Source organism: Bufo gargarizans, chromosome 2 (genome assembly GCF_014858855.1).
Source record: "Bufo gargarizans isolate SCDJY-AF-19 chromosome 2, ASM1485885v1, whole genome shotgun sequence".
NCBI lineage: Eukaryota > Metazoa > Chordata > Amphibia > Anura > Bufonidae > Bufo > Bufo gargarizans.
The window spans coordinates 92,253,693-92,281,528 of NC_058081.1; the positions used below are offsets into that span (position 1 = coordinate 92,253,693).

At 40.6% G+C, this 27,836-nt stretch overlaps 1 protein-coding gene across 7 annotated transcripts in view; it reads right to left on the minus strand.

Annotated features, from left to right (window-relative positions):
- Positions 1 to 27,836, minus strand: part of TACR1 (tachykinin receptor 1) — a 282,790-nt gene that overhangs the window by 24,813 nt on the left and 230,141 nt on the right. For all 7 annotated transcript variants that reach the window (XM_044279306.1, XM_044279307.1, XM_044279302.1 and 4 more), the window contains exons 3-4: positions 6,368 to 6,518; positions 4,945 to 5,135 (exon numbers count right to left, since the gene is read on the minus strand). In XM_044279306.1, the coding sequence (XP_044135241.1) occupies positions 4,945 to 5,135; positions 6,368 to 6,518 (342 nt within the window). The remainder of the gene's footprint in view (positions 1 to 4,944; positions 5,136 to 6,367; positions 6,519 to 27,836) is intronic.

A 27,836-nucleotide genomic window follows, 5' to 3' on the forward strand; every position in this document is an offset into this window, starting at 1 on the left:
CGATTTAAAATTGTCGTGGATTCAATTTCTTGATGAAGGACACGGAGCAGTTTTTTCCCTGTGTGGCTCCATTCTCCCAGGAAAACGAGGTGCAGAACAGCGTGACACCACCGTGCCCTGCACATGTTGTATGCTGGAAGGGCACTGTAAATTGTCCCTGCAGTGGAGGCTGAGGACACGGTAGAGGATAAGGAGGCAGAGGCGGACATTGTCACAGGACCAACGGCGTGAGAACGTAGAGGCAGAAGTGGCATCACTTGGCCAAGTTGCTGGAGTGGCTGTGCAGGAACCACATTCACCCAGTGGGTAAAGGACATGTATTGTCCCTGACCGTAGTTACAGCTCCACACGTCAGCACTGCTGTGCACTTTGGCAGACACGACTGGCTCAAGGACTGGCCCACCTTCTGTTCTACATACATTTGCAGGGATAGTACTGCCTTTTTGGCAAAGAAATGACGGCTTGGGACTCTCCACCTCAGCTCGGCACAAGCCATCAGTTTTCTGAAAGGTGCAGAGTCCACCACTTGGAAAGGGAGGGACTGCAGCACCAGCAACTTGGCTAGGAGCACATCCAGCTTCTGCACCGTTGGATGAGTGCACGCATACTGTTGTCTCTTGGCAATCGCTTTGGTGATCGATTGCTGACGGAATGACTGATGAGGAGTAGGAGGAGGAGCAGGAGCATCAGGACCAGCAGATGATGGTAAGGACAGACAGCTCCCTTCGGCTGAGGTGGTAGAGCCTTGACTGCCTGAAATCGGGTGCGTGCCACTGGGTGATGCAGCGGTTGCTGCGGCATGCTGGACCACCACATCAGAGCTATGGTTCTCCCAGGCCACTTTATGATGACGCTGCATATGTTGACGCAGGGCTGTGGTGCCAACATTGACACTCTGGCCATGGTTCACCTTCTGCCCACAGATTCTACAAATGGCCATGTTCACCTCCTCCGTCAGCTTAACAAACAACTGTCATTCTGCCGAGTAGGTGATTTTACCCCCAACACTGCGCACTGGCTGCTACCGCCGCTGCTTCCGTGAACCCCTGCACCACTACTTTCCGGGCAGGTAGGGTGCGAAGCGGGTGGTCTATCCCAGGCATGTTTGGCTCCCAACCTTCCACTGCTTCCACCCTGCTGACTCCTGGCCACGCTAGCGACTTGCTGGCTTCACCACTGCCTCACGGGCAAGATGCCACCCTCTTCTCCCGATGATGATAAAGCCCAGAATTCACCTGGCTCCCAAGTGCGATCAGCTATATCATCATCATTGAATACTGACTGCACATCACTAATGTCCTCCTTAATGGTCTCTGGGTCAGGAGCCTGACCGCTCACAACACCAGCTCCCACGCCACTCTCCTCATCACTACTTGCCCGCCTACTGGAGGAAGTGGCGGTTTTCTCCTCCACATCTTGGCTGGCAAGTAGCTGCTTACTGTCCTCTAGTAGCTCGTCCTCACTGTATAGTGGAGCTGAGCACACAGCATATAATACTTATCTGGCTGAAGGAACAGAAAAGGACAGAGGCAGGTTGAGGACAGGTGAGAGCACAGGGCCTGCTCCTGGGCCATGCCAACTAAGGTTTGTGTCTGACAAACCCACCGACTCTTGGCTGAGGGTGTCTGATGTCACTTGGGACAAAGTGGATGACCGAATCAACCATTCAAGAACCACTGGGTTGCTGGTCAAGACACGATCGCTAGCTGACACTGGGAGCTCAGGCCTCTGGAAGTGACCCCTGCTGCCACGCCTCCTTACTCTGCTGCGACCTATGCCTGCGCCAGAAAAAATTTAGGCCTCTGCCACTCCCCTGTGCAGGGCCTGGCACTTCTCTGTCTGAAATACTGTTAGATCAAATAAATAAATAAAAAGGAAATTAAAACACCCCAAAAAAGTCTGTAATTTTCTCCCTTCACCACACAACGGCTAATAAGCCCATTTTTCCCCCACTAACACATGCCAAAGAAGGCTTTAGAATATATAACTGCACCGCTGAACGGCAAATATGTCCTTACTTTTTTCCACTTATACACGCCACAAAAGGCTTTAGAACATATAAGTGCACCACTGAACGGCAAATATATATTTTTGTGCCACTAATACATGCCAAAAAGGGCTTTAGAACATATAACTGCACCGCTGAATGGCAAATATATATTTTTGGGCCACAAATACACTCCAAAAAAGGCTGTAATTTTCTCACTTCACCACACAACGGCTAATAAGCCCTTTTTTACGATTAATACAAGCCAAAAAATGCTTTAGAACATATAACTGCACCGAACAAGGGAAAATAAGACATAGAAATATTTCCCTGTAAAAAAAAACACCTGTTAATGGCTGTATCAAACAGCACTTGCACCCCAATAACATGAACGGTTTGCTGGAATCTATCTGACATCTCTCCCTGCACTAAGTACACTGTAAAAAGGCTATTTATAGGGCTGGTTGGCTGCTGATTGGCTGCAGGCATGGCATTGTGGGTGATCCCTCGTTCCCAGAGTTCCTTGCTCCATGTCCTAACACGTGCAGCAGCCATTTTAGGAAAAAACGCGATTCTTTACCACGAAGCGTGAGGAAATTCGGATTTGGTGCAAATGGAATTTTCCTGAAATTCGCATCGAATTCCAGCTCATTAACTTTGATTCGCTCATCTCTAGTCAACAGTTTAATGTATATGGTGAGCATCTTCCCTGGCAGATGATGGGGCAAAATTAATATTTTTGCCTGATTCTTTCATTCTCCCAGGATAAACCAATGCCAGAAGTCTGGCTTTTTCCTCTCCCCTCATTAAATACACATATACGGAGGAAGGGGGTCGGGAGAGATAGCTGATTATACAGCCAACAGCTATTGAATGTGTATATCTGCTCTAATCCTTTGGTCATGCCAGCAAACTTTTCAAAACCTACCACTGCTCCAGGTGCCCATTCACAGAGGAAGCATCTTTGCACCCATTTTAGGACAGTTTTTTGCACCTTTGAGCCTGTAGCATCTTACATCTCTTATGCAATTCAGGCTGCCTCTTATCTCCCTGCATATGCTGTCTTAAAAATACTGTTTGTTTTCCATGGCAACCAATAACAGCACAGCTTTCTTTATTCCCCATATCAAGCAATCACAGCACAGTAATTTGACTATAGCCAAGGGTGTAGCTACAGGCTTATGGGTCCTGGTGCAAGAGTTCAGCTCCCCCCCCCCCCTTTTCCTCAGTGCTTTGTGGCCAGGGGGCAGGTAAGCACATAGCCGTTGTGTTGCACCCCCTATAGCTACACCCCTGACAAAAGCAAATCTCCGGTCTGCCCCGGATCTAGAGGGACAGTCCTGGATTTTGGTGGCTGGCCCTCAATTCCTGGGCAGCTGAGGTATGTTCGGATTTCAATTTTCTGTATCCTGAGGACAAAGAGAAAGTTGAATACAATAGTGAACAAGGGAGACCTCAGCTCAGGGAGAACAATGGCGGCATAACTGCTGTGTAGGAGGAGCTATAGGGGTATAATGACTGTGTAGGAGACACTATGGGGTGCTGCTGCTATTGTCCCTCTTTGTTTTTGCTTTTAAAATTGTGAGATATGCAAAAGTGCTTCTAACAAGGCTGCAGAACTATGTTTACTGTGTTTCTCCAGCTGTTGCAAAACTACAACTCCCATCATGGCCAGACAGCATGCAAACATCAGGGTGTGATGGGAGTTGTAGTTTTGCAACAGGTTGATAAACATAGATCTACAGTATTGTAAGAAGTGACATAGTAAAATGAAAGCTGTGCTGTGATTGTTTGCTATTGATTGAGAGGCAGAGTCAGAAACAGGTCCTCAGCAGTTACAGATATATTCGCTGCATAGGAAACCAATTACTTTATTACAAACTTCCAGAACCTTGACAGATGGACTTGAGAACCCCCCTGTATTTAAATTGGATCATAAAGAGTATATGTACCAAATTTCGTTGAGATCCATCAAGGCATGTAGGTCCCTATGAAGAACAAACCAACAAACTTCCTCTTTTATATATATATATATACTGTATAGCTTGTTACCTTACAATATGCCCTCTACAACCCTTTATTACAGTTACAGTATAGTATTATGTGCTGATTGATAACAGAATGACGGCAGGACACTCATTTCTCCACATTGCTATGTTTTATAGTAAATGTTCCAGAAATGTTAATTCCAGCCAAATCGAAATTCTTTAAGATTTATTCCAGCAAATCTCTCAATATGGTGACCACCATTTTACCGGTCATAAGACAGAGGAGAAGGCATCTGCCACTAAGAAAGGATTTTTGGACCATTTTTAAATTTAAAAATAAAATCCAACAGTGTTTTATTAAACAGGCTGTTTGTTACCACCGTCCACTATGCGTTTACCCATAATCATATATGTCACTGTCACTTTACATTACTAACTTCCGTGACCCAACACCTTATCATTACCACTCCCATCCTCTGCACTGAACCATCAGTGCCCTTGCCAATAACATACTGTATGTATCCCACTTATACTCATATATTTTAGCAGTATGTCACTGTGACATTAAAGAGATTCTGTCACCACCATTGAGCGTATCTAATTGCTTATATGGCGATGTAGGTCTCCTAGAGGGCTCTGTAAGCAAACCTGTATATGCAATATAAATGATTTTATAAATATTGTAATGAGCTTAGAAAAGAGCCCAAGGGACGTTACTTATCGGTTGTGAAGCCCAGCCTTAGTGAGCCCCGATCCTCCCCTCATCATGTATTCTTCTTGATGTGCGGACATCACCCTGCGCAGCAGTAGTTAAATCTTGTGCATATGCAACATCATCTAATGTAAGAGCTTGTGCGCACTGAATTCCTGTGCTGGCATCACCCTCAGTAACGGTGGTGGCAGAATCCCTTTAAGCATCGCCCTGTTGTAAGATAACATATGTTCTGGTCATCACAATGGGTGCCTCACCTGTCATTCAGACAACAGTAAATTATGGGGTTGTACATGGTGGAGCTCATCGCAAGCCACATAATGCCCAGGTAAAGTTGCTGGTAGAATTTCTGATTTGTGTAACTGAGGGTTTGCAGAAGAAAGTAGATATGATACGGCAACCAGCAAACTGCAAATGTGCAAACTACCACGATCATCATCTTCACCACCTGATGGGAACAGAAGAGAGCAATTAGATAGAAGATCAAACAGTGAGCATTTGTTAGTAAGATTCAATGGTCTACAACAGTGGTCCCAGCAAGCTGCGGAGTTTGGAACAGCATTATGTGAAGTGCAGGGACTGAGGGGTGCTGCATGACAAAGAGATGATCTCTGTGTCATGCTCCACCCCTCATCCGTGGACTGGAAATAACAGAATGTATCAGTTTTGCTTGGAGGATTTCTCAAAAGCAAAACAATCTGCAAATACGTTGCAGAAAGATAGGCTATATACTCATATATTACGGTGCCCTATCTGAGGGCAGCATAAGCTAGTGAAAGAGATCCGAATTGAAATAAAGGGACGCAATATTTTTTTTACCCAATTATTTTCTTAAAATCCTCAGGACAAGCTCAGGAGTCCTCATAATCAGGAGCACCAGAATCTTCACTGCCCCTGTTGACTTGCTGCCTACTTCGAACAGGAACGTCAATCATCACCCTCGGGAGGGCAGGAGTGGCTGGCGCTCATGGATGGTGAAACTCTGATGCTCAGCTCGCTCTGAAGCTTATTACTACAGATGAGCGAACTTGATGTTTTCAAGTTCGGGTTCGGTGTTTGGATTCGGTGGCAATTCTGTTATGAATTCCGTTATCACGGAATATAACGTAATTCTATGATGGAATGCACCATGGAAGCCCTCAAGAGGCAATCCGTTTTGCATTCCGTCATAATAGAAATCTATGGGCAGCATAACTGATCCATCCGGTTGCCATTATGCAGGACAGGACTCCCGCAAAACGGAAACCGGACGGTTCTGTTATGCTTCCCATAGACGTCTATTATGATGGAATGCAAAATGGATTGCCTCTCAAAGGCTTCCGTGGTGCATTCCGTCATAGAATTACGTTATATTCCGTGATAATGAAATCTATTACGGAATTGCCGCCAAACCCGAACTTGAAAATATCAAGTTTGCTCATCCCTTCTTATTACCCTTTAACGGCAATTATGCTTTTAAAGCGACTTCCCTTTACATAAAATAATTGTCTGTGATTAGAAAAGGAGGTCAGTTTTTCTCCCTAAACCAGCAGGACACCTACTGCTTAAGCTGTAAGTAAAAGTACAGCCCAGCCATTAGCGGTAGTCCCAAGGTGATTACCGCGGCCAGGCTGCACGGTGTATGGACGCTATAAGGGAATGCTGCTTTAAATACTGGCAAAGAGTAGTTTCATCACTCACCTTGCGTTTTGCTACCACCTGTTCGTGGTATCGGTCTGATGAGTCTCCAGGGATCTCACTGGCCCACAGAGTCATACCAATGAAGGTGTATGCACACCCTATCACCAGCAAAGGCAGTACGTAGATCAGGCAAAAAACAGACACTTGGTACCTATGGAAATAAGATATATCACAAGGTAAAAACACTGAAGGATAAAGCTTTTAAGGTGATGTCTATTATTTTGTGTAAAAGTTTTTTTTCTGTATTTTTTTTAGTGTAGTGGTAGCGATAGTGTTTTAAACTTTGTCACGACCACTGTGTGCGGATAGATCTGGCATCTTGATGTGAACTCACATTTGTTACTCTTTTAGTGCAAGGTCCTTGTTGCAAATAAAAGCTGTGGTCTATCCCAATGGATTTAAAAGGAATCTTTCAGAAATTTTAACCATGCTAAACAGCATTAGGTAAGGGCTGGGGAGAGCGTTTAGCATCAGAGGTAGTGTGAATATGAGGTTTTAATCTGACAGATTTAGATCCCTTGGCAACCTCTGGCTGGGTTTCTTCTCTTTAAAAACAGCAGAGACCCAAGGCAGATATACGCAATCAGCCATTTAACCCCTCAGATGCCGTGGTCCAAAGTGACCATGGCATCTGAGCAGTGCGGACATGGCAGCTGCATGCTCCCGCGCCTGTAACAGCGTTCCTCAGCGTAGATCAGGGAACCTGTTATTTGCTAGTAACAGCTCGGATCCTCAAGCAGGCTCCGATAACTATCACTAGTAGATAGCAGATAGCAGCACTGTATTGGTATATAGTAAATGGTATATTCTATAATGGCTTTAAAGCCATCATAGAACAGAATGGGCAATCTAATGATTGCCAGTTATAGTCACCCAGAATTACAGTACTTAAAAAAAAGTAAAGAAAAATAAAATATTTTAAAAATATAAAAAATATAAAAGTTCAACTCCTTTTTCCCAAAATCTAAATACATAAGCAATGAAAAAAAACACACTTCATGGGCATTATCACGTCCGAAAACAATATACTATTAATATATAACAATATTCATCCCATACGACGCATGGCGTAACGGAAATAAAAATTAAAAATGGACAATTCGCCATTTTTGGTTAGTTCCCCTCCACCAAAATTTTTTATAAAAAGTGATCAATAAGTCACACACCCTTCAAAATGGTTTCACACCATTAGAAAGAACAACTTGTCCTGCAAAAAACAAGCCCTCATAAGGTTATGTAAACAGAAAAATAAAAAAGTTATGGTTCTGGGAAGACTGGGAGTGACAAGCGAAAATTTACAATGGAAAAGTGAAGTGCTCTCTGTTTTCTGCATTGAACTTCTTTTTTAGCACCCCCCCTGTGATCTGAGTGACAACTGTAGTTGTCTTCTGGTTGGACTCTTCACCTGTCACTCAGAGGAGAGGGGAGGGGCTGTGAAGCAGCTCAATGCAGACAGCACTTCACATTGAAACTCCACCACCAATGTACTGGCAGGAGCAGAATCAAACTAAATATTTTCACTACTCCTGGTAATTAAAGCTCAAGAAAAGAAATCTTTGTGCTGCTCTTCCCATTTTCCAAATAGTGTTATTAGCAGTTTAGCATGGTCAAAACTGCTGACAGATATCCTAGGATAGAAAATCCTACCTCATCTCTCAGTTAAGGCATGCAAAGGTGGTCATGGGGGGCAGTGTGACCGTGATTCTGGCAATCTTGGGAAACTACTATGACCTTTGTAATCCTTTGCATAGACCTATCATTGAACCTGGATACCATGTGTGGTGCTAATCTTACCATTCACACAGAGGGTAGTAATATATGGACAGTAGTTATAAAAGTAAATCTTCTCACAATAACATCCAGTTGTCCAGCACTTTACTGGACTTGGCCGGTAACTTCAGATACTGCTTGTGTGGCAACCACTAAGAGCTTGTACTGACTGATTATGTTACTAAAAGGGGAACACGGCCAGGCACACTCTTCTGATGAATACACAGTTTAATTCCTTTAGACACAAGGCAGGCTGCATTCTGCTGGATGCATTGGCAATATGTTATTACCAGAGATAAACAATTTAGCATTTGACATTTCTTTGTAGACGAGAAACATGACTGGACCATTTATCGTTCCCACTAGTGATGTGCCCAACTACAGCGTGCGGAAATGGCACCAAGATTTGTCATTTCTGGCAGCCATCGCCATGGTGCAGAACGCCCACATTGTCTTGCCACATGCCTTTCTCCAAAAACACCATACTTCATATTATACAGCTTTATGGCCCATTGCCTCCAGAGACATGAAAGCACAATAGACTGTGTGAAGGATCCTTTTTAGGGCTCATGCACACATACTTTATTTTGTTAGTTTCCATGCTGTTTTTCTTTTGCGCCCGATGTGCAGATCCACTTACTTCAATGGGTCTGCATAAAAAACTAAATTTAATTTGCGTGCATTTTGTTTCCATATGTCCGCATGGCCGCTCTGCAAAAAAATAGAACATGTCCTAATCTTGTCTACATTATGGACAATGATAGGACTGTTCTATTAGGGGCCGGCCTTTCTATTTTGCAAATTGCAGAAGGTACATGGCCAGTATCCATGTTTTGCAGACCGCAAAACAGCCAACGGTTGTGGGTATGATCCCTTTATCTCAGAGGGCACTTATCACACATATGCAAGAACTTTGGTTGGTATACATCCAAGTTTGGAACAAAGTCCCATGCTTTGTGGGAAACATTTAATGGTCGCAGAGATGATGAGAAAATCGCTTAAAATTTGATTCGGTTTGATTTAGCTGAATTTGGGTCCAAACCGATTCTACTTGATGCAACGCTGCTCCAACTAGCCTGAAAGTTTCAACTAGGACTCATTTTCCTCCCTCCTTCCCAAAATATACCCAAATCAAACCACCAAAATTTCACATTTGGATAGCCCTCGAATTTCGAATCCAATTAGTTTACAATAGATTTGATTATCTCTAGGTAGCACGCATGAATTGTAACATAGGAGATGTAGTGAAAAGTACTTTGGAGAATTGCTGTCTGAAAAGGACCACTGTGTCTCTATTGTCGTGTTCAGGAGTTGTCTTCTGCTGCCTGGATACACGTAAAAAAAAGAGTTTGATTGCCTGCATAAAATATCCATATCCCGCAAGGGACACTGTCCCTAAGTTGTAAGTACGACAAAAAAGGTGCAGTGCCTAGTCTGACGTTTAGGGTCCATCCTAAGGTTACAGTGCCACAAGAGAGCCTGGATGTTTATGTCCAAGTCAGCTGGAGAAGTACAGTGTAAGGTAGATTGCTTTATTATTATTACTGCCTATTAACCACCCTTTATCCATGTCACTTGTAAGAACTGGGAAAAGTACATTAGTGTAACATCTGCCAGTCCTTTGAATGCTGAGAACTGTAAATGATGTGCTTCAATTTAAAGACTATGTATGCCTTCAGAGGCAATTTTTTTATGATTTCATTTTACTCATTTTGGGGTAAAAATCATTTTTTCAATTGGTCTTTATTAAAAATATTGAGCTGTTCTGTCACAAAGGATTAACCGTTTGTCTAGCTGCGTGAAGCGTGCTTTTTGCTTTCAATTTGCGCCATCTAATAAGCCTTATCTCTAAGAAATCATAAACTCTTATTTAAGCCACATTCTTATCAGTAAGATAAGAAATGAGATATAATGTGTGTTTATAAGGTCAGAGAGCAGAGATAAGGAGCCGTCAGAGTAGCTGGCTGACGGAGGAGAGAGAAAATTTAGATCCTGCTAAAAGGGCATATCCGCTCTGTACAGAAAAAAGGGCTCTATATTTGTAATAATGAGTACAATGTAATAATAATAAAATAATTGCCCCGAAACATGTACATAGGCTTTAATTCTTCAGTAAACAGCTAGACATCATATAGTACACAACAACCTCTTTCTAACAAAGCTAGAACCTGCCCTACCTCACATGGATCCAGAGAGATTTCTCTGTTCATTGCCCAATTGTTCTGCTCTTCGGCAGGCTGGCAGCTCAGGGGTCATTTCCATTCTCAGGGGGTATGTTCTTTCTGCTACAGCTTTCTTCTGGCTGGGGGCAGTTAAAGGTTTAAACTGAACGCGTGCCACCACCTCAGTGAGGTGGACAAGAGATAATGAAACAAATAAACAGCAGGTGGCACTATACAGATACATTTTATTGAATAGCTCAGTGGCTATACAAAATTTTTAATGACATGTAATGCTTCATTAGCTATAGGTAAGTGATACGTCTTTGTCTTCAGGAAAGCCTTGAAGGAGACACTATCCTAATCTATCTACAGTTGTGTTAAAAATAATAGCAGTATGTTTAAAATGAATAAAGCTCAAAATCCTTCTAATAGATTTTATTTCCATACACACAAATGCATTGGGAAAACTACTCATTTTATTCCAAATCAAAACATGAAGAATAATATATCAAATTTGTGTTGTTCCTCTGTGAATATTAGACTGTTCAAAAACATAGCAGCGTTTGTATTCTTCTTTACAAACTCAAACATTTACTACATAAACTGAAAAATGATTGAAGATTTTGCTTTCCTTTGAATCACATAACTAATATTTAGTTGTATAACCATGGTTTCTGAGATCTGCTGTACATCTGTGTTGCATGGAGTCAACCAACTTCTGGCTAGTGTTGAGCGCGAATATTCGAATTGCAAATTTTTCTCTCGAACATTGCAACTTCGAGATTTCGCGAATATTTAGAATATTGTTCTATATATTCGCGAAATTGAATATTTTTTTTTTTTATTGTTATATTTTTTCTTTCCCACTTCCCTAAAGTTGTTCTTACCTGTCCTTAGGATTCCTGGCTTCCTGGCTGCTCCAGTCAGTGCCCGTTGCCGCTTCTGCCGACTTCCGTGCTCATGGAGCGTCCCCATCACCATGGGAACGTCTCCATATACTAGAACGTACTGTCGGATTTGAGAATTACGTTGAAATCGCAATCCGATTAATTCAAGTTATAATAATCGAATTGCGATTTCAACCTAACACTGCTATATTCCATATTTGTTAATTCTAGCCTAATATGGAATATAGCAGTGCTAAGTTGAAATCGCAATCCAATTAATTCAAGTTATAATAATCGAATTGCGATTTCAACTTAACACTGCTATATTCCATATTCGTTAATTCTAGCTTAATATGGAATATAGCAGTGCTAACTTAGCTAAGTTGAAATCGCAATCCGATTAATTCAAGTTATAATAATCGAATTGCGATTTCAACTTTTTACGTATATTCTTAATATTGCTCTAACTTCGTCTTTTAGAATATTCGTAATATTCTAAAAGACGAAGTTAGAGCAATATTACGAATATTCTAAAAGACGAAGTTAGAGCAATATTACGAATATTCTAAAAGACGAAGTTAGAGCAATATTAAGAATATTCGTAAAATACACATATAGATTGTAATTTAGCTAATATACTGCTATAGTAATTTTTTTAATAGTGTACATATTTTACAAAACTTAAGTTCAGAAGAGGCAAAAAAAATTGAGAAAAAAAAGGATTATAGCACTATATTAGCTAAATTACAATCTATATGTGTATTTTACGAAATTTCGTAATATTGCTCTAACTTCGTCTTTTAGAATATTCGTAATATTCTAAAAGAAGAAGTTAGAGCAATATTACGAAATTTCGTAAAATACACATATTAGCCTAGCCATAGTCAATTAGTCATAGGAACGTTGCCTTATACTATTAAAAGAAAAAAATCGCAATACGCGATTAATTAAATCGCATATTATTCGCGATAATTGGAATAATTACGAATATTCGATTTCGACGAATATAACACGAATATTTAATCGAATATTCGCGAAATATTGCGAAATCGAATATGGCACCTCCCTCTCATCACTACTTCTGGCACCTGTGAACAGGTATTCCAGCCCAGGATGGACTACATTCCACAGTTCTTCTCTATTTCTTGGTTTTGCCTCAGAAACTACATTTTTGATGTCACATACAAGTTTTCTATTTGATTAAGATCCGGGAATTGGGCTGACCACTCCATAACATCAATCTTGTTGGTCTGGAACCAAGATGTTGCACGTTTACTGGTGTGTTTGGGGTCGTTGTCTTGTTGGAACACCTATTTCATGGGCATTTCCTCTTCAGCATATGTCAGCATGACCTCTTCAAGTATTCTGATGTATTCAAACTGATCCATGATCCCTGGTATGCGATAAATAGGCCCAACACTGTAGTATGAGAAACATCCCTATATCATGATGCTTGTGCCACCATGCTTCACTGTCTTCAGTGTACTGTGGCTTGAATTCAGTGTTTGGGGGTCATCTGACAAACTGTCTCCGGCCACTAGACCCGAAAAGAACAATCTTACTTTCATCAGTCCACAAAATGTCTCTTTAGGCCAGTCAATGTGCTCTTTGGCAAATTGTAACCTTTTCAGCACATGTCTTTTTTTCAACAGTGGGACTTTGCGGGGGCTTCTTGCAGATAGCTTGTCTTCACATAGGCGTCTTCTAATTGTAACAGTAGTCACAGGTAACTTTAGACCTTCTTTGATCTTCCTGGAGCTGATTGTTGGCCGAGTCCTTGCCATTTTGGCTATTCTTCTATTCATTCGAATGGTACTTTTTCGCTTTCTTCCACGTCTTTCAGGTTTTGGTTGCCATTTTAAAGCATTTGCGATCATTTTAGCTGAGCAGCCTATCATTTTCTGCACTTCTTTATATGCTTTCCCATCTCCAATCAACTTTTTAATCAAAGTACGCTGTTATTCTGAACAATGTCTGGAACGACCCAATTTCCTCAGAATTTCAGAGAGAAATGCACTGTAACCAGCATGTACATTTGCTGTCTTCTTCCTTAAAGGGGTATTCTCATCTTAATGATCACTGTTAAATCTGTTAATGATTTAACAGTGATTATTTTTCTAAATATATTTAATTAACAAATTCCCACCCCTTTGAAGAAAATAAACATATACTTACCTGCTGTTGTCTTCCGTCTCCCCTGGTTACGGCCACCGCTCTTCTCAGGAATCGTAGTGGCCGCGCATGCGCAGATGACTTCTTCTCTTCTCCCGGCCGGCCAAGCACAGTCCCGAAAGCGCACGCCGAGGCTGCGCATGCGCTATGGCGATTTCTTCCTGGCCAGTATATTATACTTGCCAGGAAGAAGTCACCAGGGTGCGTGCGCGTTCAGTACAGCGCGCGGCCCGGCCGGGAGAAGACTTCAATCAAGATGGAGCCCGCCCCCTCCGAGTGCCGAAACCAGGAAGTGGACAGCGCGCCAGGAGCAGGTAAGTATGAAATAGCGTGTTGAGAATACCCCTTTAAATAATTGCCACCTGTTTTTCAAAGAATGGATGACCTCACTAATTGAATTCTACACTGCTATTATTTTGAACATGCCCTTTTCAATGAGTGATTGAATTACAGAGAATCAGCAGCATGCATGTCATGACTGTTGGGTCTGTTGGATTTCTATTACTCTACTACACCTGCTAGTAAATTATTTGCCATGTAGAAATATCATTTCTACCAAAAACAGTGATTGATCAGGTTAGTGATGTCTGACTGCTATTATTTTGAACATAACTGTATCTACGGTATCTATATATTACCTATGTACAAACCGGATTCAAAAAAAGTTGGGACACTATACAAATCGTGAATAAAAACTGAATGCAATGATGTGGAGGTGCCAACTTCTAATATTATATTCAGAATAGAACATAAATCACAGAACAAAAGTTTAAACTGAGAGAATGTACCATTTTAATGGAAAAATATGTTGAATCAGAATTTCATGGTGTCAACAAATCCCCAAAAAGTTGGGACAAGGCCATTTTCACCACTGTGTGGCATCTCCCCTTCTTCTTACAACACTCAACAGACATCTGGGGACCGAGGAGACCAGTTTCTCAAGTTTAGAAATAGGAATGCTCTCCCATTCTTGTCTAATACAGTCCTCTAACTGTTCAAACGTCTTGGACCTTCTTTGTTGCACCTTCCTCTTTATGATGTGCCAAATGTTCTCTATAGGTGAAAGATCTGGACTGCAGACTGGCCATTTCAGTACCCGGATCCTTCTCCTACGCAGCCATGATGTTGTGATTGATGCAGAATGTGGTCTGGCATTATCTTTTTGAAAAATGCAGGGTCTTCCCTGAAAGAGCTGACGTCTGGATGGGAGCATATGTTGTTCTAGAACCTGAATATATTTTTCTGAATTAATGGTGCCTTTCCAGACATGCAAGCTGCCCATGCCACACGCACTCATGCAGCCCCATACCATCAGAGATGCAGGCTTTTGAACTGAGCGTTGATAACAACTTGGGTTCTCCTTGTCCTCTTTGGTCCGGATGACATGGCGTCCCAGATTTCCAAAAAGAACTTTGAATCGTGACTCGTCTGACCACAGAACAGTCTTCCATTTTGCCACACTCCATTTTAAATGATCCCTGGCCCAGTGAAAACGCCTGAGCTTGTGGATCTTGCTTAGAAATGGCTTCTTCTTTGCGCTGTAGAGTTTCAGCTGGCAACGGCGGATGGCACGGTGGATTGTGTTCACTGACAATGGTTTCTGGAAGTATTCCTGAGCCCGTTCTGTGATTTCCTTTACAGTAGCATTCCTGTTTATGGTGCAGTGTCGTTTAAGGCCCCGGAGATCACGGGCATCCAGTAGGGTTTTACGGCCTTGACCCTTACGCACAGAGATTGTCCCAGATTCTCTGAATCTTCGGATGATGTTATGCACAGTTGATGATGATAGATGCAAAGTCTTTGCAATTTTTCTCTGGGTAACACCTTTCTGATATTGCTCCACTATCTTTCTGCGCAACATTGTGGGAATTGGTGATCCTCTACCCATCTTGGCTTCTGAGAGACACTGCCACTCTAAGAAGCTCTTTTTATACCCAATCATGTTGCCAATTGACCTAATTAGTGTTAATTGGTCTTCCAGCTCTTCGTTATGCTCAAATTTACTTTTTCCAGCCTCTTATTGCTACTTGTCCCAACTTTTTTGGGATTTGTTGACACTGTGAAAATTTGAATCAACGTATTTTTCCTTTAAAATGATACATTTACTCGGATTAAACGTTTGATCTGTCATCTACGTTCTATTACAAATAAAATATTGACATTTGCCATCTCCACATCATTGCATTCAGTTTATATTCACAATTTGTTTAGCATCCCAACTTTTTTGGAATCCGGTTTGTATCTGTCTATCTCAGTTGTATATTGCATGTAGTACATGTAACTACATACTTTTGTCATGGGCGGGTAGCTGAGTTGCGACAGAGAAATCTTCTTCTGGAATAAGATTGAGGCTGTTCTGCAGCAAGTCGTGGATGATAAATCTGCATAAACCTAATTAACATACCTAGCATGCATACTTTTGTAAACAAGCAAGAGTGATATAAAATCACAAAAAGTCACAAACTTTTGCTCAAAAAATGTCATACGTCACAGGGAAAGAGTTATACGAGCCATATTGGCTTTTATTTGAATGTCTGTTCTGCCATGAAAATAAATCTGGAAAAAACCAAGGTTTGTTATTGAGGTTTCAAATTTCCCTAGATGCTCTGCTTTACTTTCCTGGCATATGCTCTATTTTTGTATACCATGCTGTCTTTTTCAGTAGTGTTGGCTCCAAAATTTATAAAGCATGGTGGATTTGCCCTTTAAACAAGGGTGGACTGGCCATAGTCTTTACAGGGAAATTTACTGGTGGGCCAATGTCCAGGGGGCCACCTGAGCCCTCCTTACCCCCGCCAGCTGAGTAAATAACGATTTGATGCTCTCAGCATTAATTACTGCTAGGAACATCAGGTACTTGTGCACCTGGCCGACGGCCGCAGGTGCTATTCTAAATTTATCTATATTGCTGTCCTCGGGAAATAAAGTAAAATACTGCAGCAGGGATGGCAGTATTTTGTTCTGCAGTGGCAGTATTTTGTACAGCACTGAGGTATTACTGTCCCCCCACTTCTGTTGGCCCTGCCTACTTGTGTTGGCCTGCCTTCAATTTGGACCTGTCTACAACATGGGGCCACTTTAAGTTTTTTTTTTCCAGGGCCACTTTAAGTTCTCAGTCTACCTCTGACTTTAAAGAAGTAGGCTTCACGATGCTCTGCTTAAAATGTAGACTAATGGATAAGGAGAACTGGTTACATCAAAGGTTCTGCAACTGAAGGCTCTTCCAAGTCTTGTGTTTGCTATTGTCTCTTAATTTTGGTTGAACCACAAATGCCCATCATTTCTCAGATCCCCCCACAGTACTGGATGTAATCAGAATTACACAATTTGGAAAAACATTCATATAGTTCTTTTGAGTGGAAATGCTTAGAAGTTCCCATTTGGACAAATGGTGATGACATATATGTCACATATATACATGTATGCCTTCCCTAATCTTTCTCTTGTCCCGAGCAGTGTAATTTGAAGCTTCTGGGCTCTAACGCAATTTTTGTAACTGATCAGGTGCCTTTTATAATACTGGTGCCTTCTTATGTGGCAGAGGGGATTTTGGGTCCATACAGGGGTCTGCTACTGTACTGTTCCTGCGCACCCCTTAAAGCTAAGCCATTATTTGTCCGAAAACCTATACATCTCGTCCCACATTATTGACCATGGTGGTACTAGGCAGCTTTAGATATCATAATTTACTATATAAATTTTAGGTTCCCACCTTGATTTCAGTAATAAAATACCAAGAATCCATTTGGACAGGTAAAATGTGGCTTTTATTACTCCATGACTGTTAACAATCAGGGTAAACACCACATGTCGAATACATGTTTCAGACTGTCTATACTCGTAGCATGCTCCATCCGCAGCACGTGAAGATATTTGGTTAAGCTGACTCTCTTTTATTATTCCTCATTGGTTTAGAATATTTTTCTGCTCGCTCGTGTAGATTCTTCTATATTAGATAACATATCGTGAAGTAACTATTGGAATTCTACAAATAAAATAAAATCCATTTCTAGAACCAAATGTGGCCACTGAGACATGGATTGGACATAGATGTATTGGCAGTTAAGGTACAGTATGTTGGTGCTATATTGCTTAAAATATACATTAAATTCCACCCACTACATACTGTAAGATGAATGCACCTCTGGAGGCTGTAAAGAAAAGGTAATAGCAACTACCTTGACTAGACAATGCATCAACTGTAAAAACCCACTGCAGTCCTTGTATTATGTGAAAGTCTTGCTATTTTCTCATAATTCCCACAATCATTTGGGAAGGGTTTCCGCTAATGTCCCCCCCAACCAAATGAAATGACTGATATGGCAGTCAGAAACCTTATGGAGGCTCTGAGGCATGCTGTTGTAAAAGTCCAATTATACTATTACAGTTTATGGTAAAGGCTATCTAATAATCATATGTTCGTATCCTCTAGGAGGGCTGAAAAGAAAGATAATATATAGTGTAAAAAAAAGGTTAAAAAAAATTCTAAAGAATTACAAATTCAAATCGTCCCCGTTTCTCCAAATAAACAAATAAATAAATAAAATACATCATTGGCATCTACAGTATATCTAAAAAATACCCAAACCGTCAAAATCTAAAATCTTTATTTCATACAGTGAACACTGTTAACACTGTGAACACAAATTATTCCCAAAGCTTTGCCTTCCAAGATCAAAGTGATAAAAGTCATAACCCAAAATGGTAACAATAAAAACGGCAGTTTGCCCTAAAAAAAATTACTCCCACACAGCACTGTAGAGAGAAATATCAAAAAGTTTTGTCTGTCAGAATATGCTATGCAAATAATTTTTTTAATTGAAGTTGAATTTAAGTATTAAAATAATAGTATAAAAAAAATTATGATGTGTTTTCCTGCTGGATGTATTCTTAGATTCTTTCCATAATTGATCTTTGATTCTGTGTTATGTTTTAGGACCAGGAGATAGGAGCATCCTTCAACTACTGTTTCCTGTAAGATCTGTCTTCTCCCTCATCCAAATATGTGACCAAATTCCAGCAGAACAAACAGCAGGTTACAAGACATCTCATTTTTTTTATCCAAACCATCTTTGAGAATGGCAGTATGTGAGTGTAGTGAGTAACGGTTTGAGGGTGGGGTTCGTTAGTGCATCTAGTATATATAGTATATATCGCTATCCTTCATGCAATCATAGAATTTATTTTCATTTTGTATCTTTTCTTCCTCTACTTCTTGCACATATGGAAAAAAGGCTGACAAAAACAGCTGGTCACACTGGATATCAGGAGAATAATAGGGACCGTTATGCCTTCATCAAGTTATTAGTCCGAGATTCTGTAGGTAGGTTTCACATTTGTTGTGTGTTAAATGTCCATATTTTTTTTACTACAGAATGTAAAAAGACCCTCCTCTATCTTCAGAACGACTTCCCGACACATTAATCCATGACCTGTGTCATGCTGCCTTCTGGGTCATAGATGGACAATACTGGTCCGTATTTCTGTGCCAAAGCCATACTAAACCTAAGGTCCCACCATTTTCTCAATACCATATCTATGAGATCCACTACACAGTATTCTCTCAATGCTTGGGGTGCCAATACAGGTAATATGCAGCTACAGTATATGTTGGATTAACAGAGTTCTTAGAACATAAACCAAGAAAAGACTTGATCCTGATTCTGATGGGCGGGAAGAGGTTGTGTTCTGGTATCTATGACCAATTGCTCTATTATTTATATATGAAGTGTAGGTCACCACTACTGTTTGCTTCACTATTACAGGTATCTGCAACAGGCATGAAGGAGACTCTTTAATTAATTTGTGATATTTTTAAGCCTTTGGGATGCCTTTAAACTAAGCTTTGTCTCCTACCCTAGAGTTGGATGTTGGTCGGCCACTCTCAACAACAAAAGGTTTGTGTGTGGCTTCTGTCACAACAAGATGGTTCCCCTAGACCACGCCGGAATAGACAACAGACCCATCAGTAACCATCATGCTCCATTATCAGTCAGAACATAGGCCCAGCCAAGATGTCAATACATTGCAGAAGCAATCCAGAAGACTTGTGGAAAAAATAAATCTCTTTTTTCCACCAAAATAATGATTTCTTAGCATTCTTGCATCAAAGGACAGTGTCTGCATGGAGTTTATATGTTCTCTCGGTGTTTATGTGGGTTTCCTCCAGGCACACCAGTCTCCTCCCACACCCCAAAAATATTTAAAAATAAATAAAAATTGTTTAATTGGCTTCCTTTCAAATTGTCCCTAATATGAATGATGGTCATTTCTGTACAGCACTGCAGAATATGTTGGTGCTATATAATTAATAGGAAATTATTCCATTATTAAATTCAAATCTTTAAAATCCCTTAAAAATTCATAGTTTGCAAAAATAATAATAATAATAATAATAATAACACCCTAAACACATGCATGCACTAAAACACATTGGGGGGAGATTTATCAAACTGGTGTAAAGTAGAACGGGCTTAGCTGCCCATAGCATCCAATCAGATTCCACCTTTCATTTTTCACTGCTCCTTTATTTTAAAAAAAAATGCCACAAAACCATCTAAGAAATGCCTGTGACATTTTAAAATGATTGCATTTTTTTTACCTAAAAAAAACCCAAACCAAATGTATATGTGAAGAAAACATTAAAAGGAGTATTCAAATAACCTGTAACCACAAAAAGCAGCAGGAGTTGCTTATCAGATTGATATCTAGTTTTATGGGAAAAGATTCAGTAAAACTTGCAATTTATTTGTTCAAATTCTTGCCCATTCTGGTCTTTGAAATTCAGGAGGTGGTCCAATCAGTAATTTACAGCTACCTCTCTATGCACGTTTATGGAGGGAAGATTGTCAATCACTGATAGGACCACCTCCTGGACTTCAAAGCCCAGAATAAGCAGGAATTTAAATAAATACATTTTACTGAATCTTTTCCCATACAATATATATCAATCTGCTCAGCTCCTTTGGCTCTATTAGACGCTGCCTTCAGCTCAGACACCATGTTCAATTTGACAGATTCCCTTTAATGTTGATGGCCTATCCTCATGTTAGACCATCAATATCTGATTGGCCGGAGTCTGGCATCCACAACACCAATGATCAAGCGTTTGGGAGTAGCTCTGCAGTGGGAAGTCGGTATTAAAACAATGCAGCTACTTTCTGTTACTTATTATGTATGTACTTTACTATTATCTGTAGGCTTAGTCACAGACTGACTTCAGCGAACGCATAGCTCATTCCCTGCCTACACGACTATTAGTCGCCAGGGATAACCACCGTCTAGCCCCGTGTCCCCTGAAGAATCCTGGGGCTACAACTGAAGAAACGCGTTGGTACACTTGAGTATTTCCCCATTTTTGATATTTGTTGGTTTCTGTGGTGGAGCTATTCTCATTTTTTGTTTTTTGCCTACCAGTATATTGTTCCAAAGTGCGAATTCCTTCCTCCTCTGTCAATCAATATTGACTAGGGCCTCACTAGGGCTTCCTACTCAGGATCAGAGTTCTGGTCTGGGCCACCACTTGCTGGGCTTTTTTGGACCCCGTCCTTTGGACACACTTTCTAGGGTGTAATAGGACAAGTAGGGAGGTACTAGGGCTAGTGGGTAGTACATACTTACACCCCCCCGTCTGACCTTCCACGTGGTACTTGTCCATTCCCCTAGTGATATTTCTGTATGTATTGTCATTGTCCTTCGCTCTCTCATTTATCTCTTTTGAGAGGGCACGTCTTACTCGTTGTGCGTAAGTAGGGGCCATTTTTTATCTCCTATGTATTAAAAGCGAAGTTTTATTAAGTCTACTGCCCCTTTAGTTTTCTTTTGCATTCCTTGAGCAGTATATCAGGGAGGCTCTGACTGCCCCTCCTGACTGACCAGATTTATTGTAAAACAATGCAGCCCCATCCATTGTACAGGGGACAGAGCTAGTTACTGCAACGCTATTCCCATTCACTTCGGTTGAAGCAGCACTGTAGTAACCAGCTCCATCCAATATACAATGGATGGAGCTGTGTAGTTCCAGAGCCGGAGCTAGTCAGGAGCAGCTGATTGGCAGGCTGTAGGGTGTCAGAGCAGATCAGAACACCATGGCCTCTCTGTAGGATAGTCCATCAATATTAAAATCCTAGAATACCCCTTTAATGTAAAATAATATATTAAAAACTAAAATCCTTTACCCAAAAATGTCTAATTTCTTGCTGAATATACTATCTGCTCCATTCTCGTCAGGAATAAGTAAACATGTGGTCATGGAAGATATTGAGGTTACTGAACAAATTTGCAAAATTACCCAGAATCCTTATCAGCAGCTTAGGCAATCATGTTGACAAGTGAAAAAGGACACCCGCTCGATTCTTCATGTAAATCCCAAGCACCCAGCTGTCTATCTGTCTTTGTTTTATGGAAGCAGCCATTGGGAATGGGTGTAAAGTTTTCATGGGTGATTTAAGCATTTGCTGATCAGCTTTCCGGCAGCTTCCCTGAGAGGTCTCTGGCTTCCTACACAATAGAGGGACCTTACACAGGTGGCTCAGAGAGGCAGCCCAAGGCGCCTGTGTCTTCACTCGTCATTAGCAGACAGTCTGTGGAAATGTATACAGAGCTGATAAATATTCTAGCTTTGCCTCGGCAACTCTCGAGAGGACAGACAGCTTTGCATTCCATTACCATCGATTAAAGTCCCCAAATTTCTATGAGCTTGTAAAAAAAATATCATTAACATTAATTATCTATTTTGTGTTTGTGAAGATGTATAAATCATTCTAAGCCTTACTGATCGCATGAGTTGTCAGCTCAGGTCCCGAAAAAAAAAAACGTAAAAGAGAAAGAGAGAAGGAAATTTCTTTCTATCGTATTTTATCATGATCAGGTGCACATTAAAATATAAAATAGAATATCTGAATTTAATGAAAATAAGACTCTAAATCAATAGTGGACAAGAAATCTACTATTATTCCCATAAAGGCTTCTTCACATGACAGACTTTTCTCTTGGAAAAATCCATTGTAGAATCAAGTTCGTCATGATGCGGATCCACATGTTGATGGGGCTGATCCACGTGTAGCTACTCATTGTGGTTCCCACATGCAATCCACCTCAAGGACTAACATTCTACTTCTTTTTTTCTCTAGAATTTCAAATCTGCAGGGGAAAATTCCCTAGCCATATAAACAGCTGATTTCGACACATTCTGTGCATGACCATGGGCTGTTTGAACTTTAAGTTCACCCAGGGCACAGAAGCTTCTTCTGCTGACTGGGGACTGGGCCTTGCACTCGAGGCTAGTTAGTACCACACAACTTATTTGTTCAGCAATATTATGTAGATATTTTATAGCATTCTTTTCTGATAACTTTATGTATGAAACTGGTATTTGGTCCCTGTATGTTGATACATATTTCCTACAGGTTTGTAATAAAGTGACCAGTCAGAAGTCAGTACCTACAAGGGATGACTACCTGTGATGTATTTTCTTCAGATTCTGATCTTTTCTGTGGCTGCTTATCTCCATTACAGCAAAGCTGGGTTTCGAGGTCTACAGTTTAGCTATACTGCCTACAGGGAGTCTGAGGTAGTATGAGACACACCTCCTGCCTCATCATTGGCTCAAGCTGACACGCTCCCCATCTTCCTGCAGTTCTGCCTCCTCTGATTGGCTGCTCTGTATAACACAGGTCTATCATTGGTTCACCAGGAAGTCAGGGCAGAATGGTTATAAAACACAGACCAGTAAACCACCAGTGAGAAAAAGATGATCAGGTAATTTCTGTACAAGTACTAAGGAAAATGAGCCCTAGTAAAGGGGAATCTGGGTGGTCACTTTTAGTAATGCTACTAGGGGAAAATACATATATGGCATGTGAATTCATCTTTAGCTTGCAGATTCATGTTTAGCTTTATGCATTTTATTACACGTACATAGCATTTGGCCTGTATATCAATTACACTAACCCTTTTTAGACAATTGTCAACTACAGTTCTCTTGAACCCCCCCCTCCCCACCAACAATAGAGGCTAAGCTAGGACGATAAGAACAAGGACATGCTTAACCGCACTGACTTCTTACAATTGGGCTCTTCCAAGAAACCAACACAACTTCACAAACAAATTTAATAATTCTTCTTGGTATATCTGTGTGTGTAAAGTTATTTCAACCTATACACCTTAAAGGCTTGAATAATTTTTCAATTGGTCTTGATTAAAAATATGGCATCCTTTTTTTCTGTACAGAGCTCACACGCTCTAATAGCACCCTTTGGATTTGCTGTTTTTTCCGTCAGACCAGGAGCAGGCGGGCTCCTTATCTCTGCTCTCTGACATTATAAACACTTATTATAGCTAGGTTCTTATCTTACTAATAAGAATGTGGCTTAAAAAAGTGTTTAGGACCGCTCAGTATTTTAGAGATAAGTATAATTAGATGACCCGCAAAAAGTGAAAGCACCAGTCACACAGCTAAAAAAAGCTGTTAACCCCTTTGTGACAGAATGGCTCAATATTTTTAATAAAGTCCAATTGAAAATATGATTTTTAGCCAAAAATGAACAAAATGCAGTAAAAAAAAATTGCTTCCAAAAGGTGTACATAGTCTTTAAATCCAGTCCTTTTTTAATTATATATACATATATGCAGACTTTATGTTTAGGATCATCATCATAGATAAAAAGTGTTGATAATGTGGAACATTGTGCATATCTTAGAGATGGCTCCTGTGACTCTTATGGGGCCTATGGTTCAGAGAGTCCAGGTCAGTATGGTCTTATATATTTCATACTCCCTATCGCTACAGGAACTACAACCCTCTTAATGAAGGGAGAAGCCTGCTCAATGGTCATGCTGCCCTCTTCACTTACAAGGGAATGGAAGGGAGTATGAAGAACTCTTACTTCCATAAAAACTGACCAATATAAAACTTGCTGTTATCATACTCACCCTAAGTCACCCCACCATTTTTTTTTACCAACTGAACCGTGCTGGTCGCCCTAACCAGAAGTGCCACGTGCCTGATGCTGCAATCATGAGGAGGGCAATTCAGCATCAGAAATGTGGTACTTCTGGAAAGGACGTTCCTGATATAATAACGGCTACCAGTATATGTCATCATGATCTGTTACACTGAACCCTACATTTCCTGTGGAATAAAACAGCTGCACGTGGTTGCATGAAGAAGGTAACATGAGAGATCTGTGAGCAGTTTATGCAACCTTCAATGAATTTGCCATCCATACCGATATAGATTTATCTCTGGTCCTTTAGAGGAAAGGCCATAGTAATTATAATCATTGAATAGACAATCACTGTAATAGGAAAACCTGTGAAAAATTATAAAATTTACAATTGCTTGATCTCAAACTAGAATATCAAAATGGTAAATCCTACAGGCAACCAAGATCAGTAATTTTTAAATGGGCTATTGTGTATTTTTATATTGACGGTCTATCCTCAAGATAAGCCATCAATATCTGATCTGATTGTCTTTCTGGACCCCTGCTGGCTAACTGCTGGGGTGTAGCTCTGGTGGCGGAGCAACAAAGCTGTGTCCACCATGTAGTGGACGAATCTGGGTATTGCAGCGATGCTTCCGTTCACGTGGTAGGAGATTAGTGCTGCACATCTCCATCTACTACACAGTGGATAGGAAACAATGTCGGGTTGCACTCTATGCTCTATTAGGTGAGGGGTGGAACAAACTCTGTCCAAATAACATGTACAAAATTACCACTGCACTCTCCAAGATGTGATGCAATTAGAGTTTGTTTTTATTCCAAATTCAGTCAGCAAAGAAATAATGGGTGACAATAGTAGAGTGACTAGATTCTGATATTTTGGTCCACTTGTGGACCTTGGTCATAGAGTCACTAAAAGGCGAAGAATACATATATGACAATCTGGCATTATCAGGTGCACAAAGTCAGCAACATAAATGAACATGACTAAAATATGGATAAATGGGAATAAGTAGGCATAAAAAGAGAAGCAGGTGTTGATGGTATGTCTCAGTATGAGTACATATGTCTGCGAGGCTACACAGTGAGGTTCTGGGTGATAGCAGCGGGCCTGGTATAGACAGTACAAGTGGCATAATGTGTGGTAAACAACAATTAATAAATAAATGTTAGGCAAAAGATCAATAATGCATAAAGAATCAGTGGCTATTGACAAGCAAATGGCGGTAAATGGTATGGCATGCACAACAAATAGCATTAGTACATAAATAAATAGCCGACCAGAAATCAATGATTGTTGATAAGAAAGTAATCATAATGGCGCAGGTATAAGTATAATGTAGAATAAGACCAATGAGTGCAATAGAAAAAAGAAGGGCTGGGGGCAAATTTACCAGGGAGATGTTCTCCCTTTGCTCTCTCCCTGCCCCTTCCCCTGCCATGCTATTATTCATTACACCACTTGTACTGGTTATATTACGCCCGCTGCAGTCACCCAGGACCTCCCTGTATAGCCTCACAGATATTTGTACTCATGCGGAAACATACTATCAACACCTGCTTCTCTTGTTATGTCTTCTTATTCCCATTTAGCCAAATTTTATTAATTTATGCTGCTGATTTTGTGCATCTGATTACATCAGATTGTCATCTATTTATTCTTCTGCTTTTAGTGACTCCGTGAACAACGTCCACAAACGGACCAAAATGTCAGAATCTAGTCACACTACTGTTGTTGCCCATTATTTCTTTGTAGATTAAATTTGGAATAAAATCAAACTCTTTCATTGCATCATATCTTGGAGTGTGCAGTGGTGATTTAATACTGCTCAGTGGACACCGCTTTATAGTTCCGGCACCTTTTTCTGGAGCTACTCCCGAAAAGCTGATTGGTGGGGGTGCTGAAGCTAGGCCATCAATATAAAAATCCCAGAGAACACCTTTAAGCCATTGGATCCCATAGAACCCAGAGAATCCCGTGCTGCAATTCTAAAAATATCAGCTATATGTCCTGCACCTATGTGACATACCCCTACCTATCAATAGTAAAGTTAATCACCTTTTAACACTCCAACCTCTTAGGTGCAAAATATAAGGTGCATAGGATAATATGCTGACTGCTTGCAGGTATTACTAGAGGGATTTTAGGAGCTTAGTGCATAATGTGCTATTATTGACTTCAGTATGTAACAGTATGCTCCTCAGCTCCCCCTAGTGGCTACTAAAGACATACAGAATGTAATCATTTACATCAAAGTTTATGCAAGAGATTTGGAGCTATGACATATGGAGCTCTGACTGCTAAGATGCATTAAGAAATCAGCGCAGAATTTTTAACCTATTTATATTTAAAAAAAATAATCAAAGAAGTATTCAAGGGTGGACACTGGACACTGCCTTCAAAGTGCATTTTATTTCCCATTTGTATTTTTACATTCCTATATATCCACATGTGTTTAAGATAAGGCTCAGGGGTGATGCAACTTTATTCACTTTAATGGGTGCAGAGGTATAAGGGTTTGGCCTCATGCACACGACAGTTGTTTTTTTGCGTCCGCAAATTGTGCGTCCGCAAAAAAAACGGATGCGGCATCCGTTATTTTGGGAGGATCCTTTTTTTCCCACAGATCCCTTATAATAAATGACTATCCTTGTCCGCAAATGTGAAAAAAGTAGGGCATGCACAATTTTTTTTGCTAAAGGGAAACACGGACAACGGACGCGGAACACAAACGGATGAACTATCAGCCTTTTTTTGCTGACCCATTGAAATTAATGGGTCCCCATCCTATCCGCTAAAAAAACGTAACGGAGGCCGAGAAAAACAACTGTCGTGTGCATGAGGCCTAACAAAGACAGCAGTCGCACTCGGGTCATGGAGTCTAAGGGAGGGAAGCAGGAAGGTCATCTCTCTTCTATACGAGTAGACCAGTACTATATTTGATGCTGAAAATAACATTTTGCATCATGAATCTTCAAATTAAATCTCAAATTATGTGATAAACATTTTTGGTATTACATAAAATCATATATGCCATTTTGGATGATGCAATATATAGTGTAGATTTATATGCTTTGTATGGTGGCAGTGCCATCGATAAGCAAGGAAAAAGGCTAGAGAAAAATAGAAATGACTACTAGGTGTCCTATACGGGACCTTGGGCCTAGCAGGTAGGCTGGAATATAGAGTGATATTTGGAGCAGTGTAGATACAGGATTATGCAAGGTCTACAGAACAGAATATGAAGTCCTCCCAGCTTTTCGAACTCTGCATGCTGTGTGGCGCACACACTAAGTCTTGCACACATTATCGGATTAGCAGAAGATTACAGTAATTAACAGAAGGGCCAAATTAACCACGCTTCCAGCTGTTTATAAAAAGAGAACAGGGTATTGAAGAACGTAATGTGTCCCTAGGATATACAGTAACGTCTAGTCGTACTGTCATAAATGGAGCAGGTTAAGTATTACAGGCACTGTAGACATTATTCATGAATGTGTGTTTGCATGAAGAAGGAGCTTGTAGAGTTAG